This window comes from Procambarus clarkii, chromosome 31, assembly GCF_040958095.1.
Source record: "Procambarus clarkii isolate CNS0578487 chromosome 31, FALCON_Pclarkii_2.0, whole genome shotgun sequence".
NCBI lineage: Eukaryota > Metazoa > Arthropoda > Malacostraca > Decapoda > Cambaridae > Procambarus > Procambarus clarkii.
Window position 1 is genome coordinate 17,228,965 of NC_091180.1, and position 5,935 is coordinate 17,234,899.

Below are 5,935 nucleotides of genomic sequence, written 5' to 3' on the forward strand. Positions count from 1 at the left end.
ATCAAGACCCTCCAACTCCCACCTGGCCATCAAGTCCCTCCAACTCCCACCTGGCCATCAAGTCCCTCCAACTCCCACCTGGCCATCAAGACCCTCCAACTCCCACCTGGCCATCAAGACCCTCCAACTCCCACCTGGCCATCAAGTCCCTCCAACTCCCACCTGGCCATCAAGTCCCTCCAACTCCCACCTGGCCATCAAGACCCTCCAACACCCTGGCCATCAAGACCCTCCAACTCCCACCTGGCCATCAAGTCCCTCCAACTCCCACCTGGCCATCAAAAACCTCATTCTTAAACGTTCAAGAAAAGGTTGAAATTATTCAGGAATTTTGATGGCAACAAAAGTTCCCTGAAGACTCGTCTCTAGTTTGGGCGAGTTATATCCCCCCCACAGTGGTGCTGGGTACACCCCCACAGTGGTGCTGGGTACACCCCCCACAGTGGTGCTGGGTACCCCCCCACAGTGGTGCTGGGTACACCCCCACAGTGGTGCTGGGTACACCCCCACAGTGGTGCTGGGTACACCCCCACAGTGGTGCTGGGTACACCCCCACAGTGGTGCTGGGTACACCCCCACAGTGGTGCTGGGTACACCCCCACAGTGGTGCTGGGTACACCCCCCACAGTGGTGCTGGGTACACCCCCACAGTGGTGCTGGGTACACCCCCACAGTGGTGCTGGGTACACCCCCACAGTGGTGCTGGGTACACCCCCCACAGTGGTGCTGGGTACACCCACCACAGTGGTGCTGGGTACACCCCCACAGTGGTGCTGGGTACACCCCCACAGTGGGGCTGGGTACACCACCACAGTGGTGCTGGGTACACCCCCACAGTGGTGCTGGGTACACCCCCACAGTGGTGCTGGGTACACCCCCCACAGTGGTGCTGGGTACACCCCCCACAGTGGTGCTGGGTACACCCCCACAGTGGTGCTGGGTACACCCCCCACAGTGGTGCTGGGTACACCCCCACAGTGGTGCTGGGTACCCCCCACAGTGGTGCTGGGTACACCCCCACAGTGGTGCTGGGTACCCCCCCACAGTGGTGCTGGGTACCCCCCCACAGTGGTGCTGGGTACACCCCCCACAGTGGTGCTGGGTACACCCCCACAGTGGTGCTGGGTACCCCCCCACAGTGGTGCTGGGTACCCCCCCACAGTGGTGCTGGGTACACCCCCCACAGTGGTGCAGGGTACACCCCCACAGTGGTGCTGGGTACACCACCACAGTGGTGCTGGGTACACCCCCCACAGTGGTGCTGGGTACCCCCCCACAGTGGTGCTGGGTACACCCCCCACAGTGGTGCTGGGTACACCCCCACAGTGGTGCTGGGTACACCACCACAGTGGTGCTGGGTACACCCCCACAGTGGTGCTGGGTACCCCCCCACAGTGGTGCTGGGTACACCCCCACAGTGGTGCTGGGTACACCCCCACAGTGGTGCTGGGTACACCCCCACAGTGGTGCTGGGTACCCCCCCACAGTGGTGCTGGGTACACCACCACAGTGGTGCTGGGTACACCCCCACAGTGGTGCTGGGTACACCCCCACAGTGGTGCTGGGTACCCCCCCACAGTGGTGCTGGGTACACCCCCACAGTGGTGCTGGGTACACCCCCACAGTGGTGCTGGGTACACCCCCACAGTGGTGCTGGGTACCCCCCCACAGTGGTGCTGGGTACACCACCACAGTGGTGCTGGGTACACCCCCCACAGTGGTGCTGGGTACACCCCCACAGTGGTGCTGGGTACACCCCCACAGTGGTGCTGGGTACACCCCCACAGTGGTGCTGGGTACCCCCCCACAGTGGTGCTGGGTACACCACCACAGTGGTGCTGGGTACACCCCCACAGTGGTGCTGGGTACACCACCACAGTGGTGCTGGGTACACCACCACAGTGGTGCTGGGTACACCCCCCACAGTGGTGCAGGGTACACCCCCCACAGTGGTGCTGGGTACACCCCCACAGTGGTGCTGGGTACACCCCCCCACAGCACAGTACATCCCCACAAGACTAACAACCTCTCCATCTTCACCATACACAACAATAACACACTACACATACTTGGGTTGGACGGTAGAGCGACGGTTTCGCTATATGCAGGTCGGCGTTCAATCCCCGACCGTCCAAGTGGTTTGACAACATTCCTTCTCCTCGTCCCATCCCAAATCTTTATCCTGACCCCTTGTCAGTGCTGTATAGTCGTAATGACTTGGCGCTTTCCCCCTGATAATTCCCTCCCCTCTCCATCTACACCACATACCACATACGCTTCGCTGGCGAAGATGAAAGCAAGGACAAGTGATGAACGGAAAAAGTGAATGAAGCAACAAAGCGCAAATGAAGCAATTTACAGAGTGAATGAAGCAACATTACAGAGTGAATGAAGCAGCATTACAGAGTGAATGAAGCAACATTACAGAGTGAATGAAGCAGCATTACAGAGTGAATGAAGCAACATTACAGAGTGAATGAAGCAGCATTACAGAGTGAATGAAGCAACATTACAGAGTGAATGAAGCAACATTACAGAGTGAGTGAAGCAGCATTACAGAGTGAATGAAGCAACATTACAGAGTGAATGAAGCAACAGAGTAAATGATGAGCCCTGATTGGTGTAAATCGAGATGGCAAAATCTAGCAATTCCTTCCCCCCCCCCTCCTGTCCCATCCCTAATCCTTATCCTGACTCCTTCCTAATGCTATATAGTCATAATGGCTCGGCGCTTTCTCTTCAGTGTTCCATTCCATTCTAGCAGTTTGAAAAAGAGATGTTTCAGGTTGCGTTATTCCCAAACAGTTGACGAACAACACAGGATAACCAAACATTTCATCCATAAATGATAGCACTTATGTCAACTATTTGCTCAAACGAACAAAATGGCACTGTTGCAATCCCGCTAAAAATTCATAGGCCTATTGCAGTGCATCGATGTAATAAATTGGGCCTAGCACGGCATATATTAGGCGTAGAATTGAATAAGCAGTATATCCTATCTAAATTGGATCGACTAGGATAGAAATTTAACTATTGACACGGACTCGTTACTTCAGCTCGTAGGGAGGATTGACTGAAGTGATTCGTCAATCGGGATGGTGCCACGCAACTTCGTTCCCGTGGAGGGCCTTGGGGAGTGCCCAGTTGTGCCTTGGCCTACCTTGTTCGTTCCAGACATAGAACATGTAGAACCGGGACCCATATTTGAGCTGACCGAAGACTCTCTTACGACCCCGCCAAACATACAAGACCCAGAACAGCTTTTTGAGTTAACCGAAGATTATTTCACGGCCCTGGAAGCTGTTGAACCCGACCAGGACGCCACTGAATTTTTGTCCTTGTTGGAGTTCGAAGTCCCGGAACAAACCTTGTAAATGCTTGATCACCCTGCTGGTCAGTTTGGTGTCGAGTCCAGCCAATTACAGGAAGTTGCCCAACATGTTTAGCCCGTCTACGACGCTGCCGAACTGCAGGCTTTGTTAGAGTTGGTGGCCTCGGTCCAAACCTGGCCAGAGCTTGACCAACATGTTGATGATTTTGAGATTGATTGGGGCCAGTTCTGAATCACCTAACTCCGTTTACATCCCCGAGCCTGCTATAGCGATTGGGCACCATTCCTTACCTTCATCCTATCCTCACGTATTCCACGTTTTATATAATTGTAATGGCTGAGCACTTTCTCCTGAGAATTACATTGTATATTTGGAAATAATATTAATTAACTAAGCAAGGAACTGTGATTTCCACTTTTACCTCTGAAGCGTAATGTTTTGGTAGTGATTGTGGTTGTAACTGTGGTGGTTATGGTAGTAGTGATTGTGGTTGTAACTGTGGTGGTTATGGTAGTAGTGATTGTGGTTGTAACTGTGGTGGTTATGGTAGTAGTGATTGTGGTTGTAACTGTGGTGGTTATGGTAGTAGTGATTGTGGTTGTAACTGTGGTGGTTATGGTAGTAGTGATTGTGGTTGTAACTGTGGTGGTTATGGTAGTAGTGATTGTGGTTGTAACTGTGGTGGTTATGGTAGTAGTGATTGTGGTTGTAACTGTGGTGGTTATGGTAGTAGTGATTGTAAAGGTAAAATATATAAATGATGATTGTGGAGGCAGTAAAGCTAATAATAACCAACAATTAAAGTGATAATATGATGGTTATATTAAACGTGATTATTAACATGTGTTAACGGCATGTGCTTGGAATAATAATTAAAGACAATTATCTGCTTTAATAGAACAAAAGTCCTGACCTAACAACCACAAAGGAATTTTAAGATTACATAATTTTGAAAAAAAATTAATGTACGATATATTTACAAGGTATTTACAAGGACTAGATGGAGAAGGCTAACATGTTATTTCTGCGGTACAAGGCGTTGGAAAATCATGGGCAGCAATAATTTTTGATTCATTCAGTGTAATGCCTGAAGGTGTAACTGAATGACCTATGGTTCCTGCGACGGCGCTGGAACCAATCGTATTGGCGTATGCCTTGCCATTGGAGACTTTCAGCGCCGTGGAGAGGGGGGACCTGCTGCCTGGGTAACAGCTTCTCCGAATCCTGCGCCCTGGAGAGGCCACTCCAGACCAGGCCGACCCCAGAGTGCAACTCCATAGTCTTCTGAGACTGATGGATGCCTACTATGACCTATTAAATTAAATCTTCTCCTTTAAAAATGAGCGGTTTAAGAGTTTTATTTTTAAATTTGCTTTGCGAGCTTTGCAAGTACTTTCTCAAGGTTCTGGAAATGAGTCTGAGCGTCTTGCGACATGATTATAAGACCATCAAGGTAAACTAGAAGAGTGCTTCCTATCAATCAACGAAATAGATTCGTCATGAGCCGTGAAAAGGTTATTGGACTTCTCCGCCAACCAAATGGCATTCTTTTGAAATAAAAATGACCATTGGGAGTACTAAAGGCTGTCAACTGTTTACTTTCGTCATCAAGCGGGATTTACCAGAATCCCAGTAACAAATCTAACGTTGAGAATACTTTGTTTCGCCCTATACTTTGCAACAAATCATTTAGGACTGGAAGTGGGAAACGATCAGGTATAGTTACTCTGTTAAGCTTCAGATAATCGATTACAGGTCTCCATATCCCATCTCGCTTTGGTACAAGAATCAACGGAACGTTCCATGACGAATTACTCGACTCAATTACATCACTGTAACATTTTCTCTCTGAGTCTATACCGCTGCCACCAGTACTCGTTACCTTTAGATGTACGGTGCGTGCTTGGCTGTAGAGAATACACAGTAGTTCACTTCAGTAGTTTATTGGGTAAAGGTAACAAGATATATTTGTTGTTGTTTAAGATTCGCTACCTAGAACGAAAAGTTCCAGGTAGCACGGGCTATGGTGAGCCCGAAGGTCTAAGGTATAGATATTGCTTGTCGAGGTCCTTCCTAACTCTGGTCTTGTGAGATAATGACCCTGACTTCAGAGCGGCCAGTTCCAGCTCTGTAGGGAATGACGTCAGAGACCTACTCGACTGTGATTGGGTATATTCCAATCATCATACAATTTGTGTACTAAAAGATGGCTCAAGGGGTTGGCCACCATTTTGTCGTTCCATCCTCGTATCGCAGATGTTAGTCTGTCTCATATCCCTTCCAAATACTGTATACTTCACTTTAACGGGATTGACCCCTTCACAAAAATGCATAATTGACTGTAATATGTTAATATATACATATCGTCCACATGTCTGTGGACATAACATTAAAGTGTAGTGGGGATAAAACTGTAACTTTTAGCCTTGCATGGTTGTATGAGCGGTAGGTTACAAGAAGGATGTATCGTTGGGTTGCACATGGTGGTTGGTTGCATGGGTGCGTGGTTGCATTGTTCCACGGTGCGTGGTTGCACTACACACCAAGTGGTGTGTAGTGCAACACACCTAGTGGTGGTGTTGATAGTGGTGGCAATAGTG

The 5,935-nt window shown here is 49.7% G+C and overlaps 1 protein-coding gene across 1 annotated transcript in view; it reads left to right on the plus strand.

The window, feature by feature from the left end:
- Positions 1–297, plus strand: part of LOC138370197 (uncharacterized) — a 798-nt gene extending 501 nt beyond the window's left edge. Inside the window, exon 1 of the mRNA XM_069334189.1 lies at positions 1–297. This exon is cut by the window's left edge and continues 501 nt beyond it. Coding sequence (XP_069190290.1) covers positions 1–297 — 297 coding nt within the window.
- The last annotated feature ends 5,638 nt before the right edge of the window (positions 298–5,935 follow it).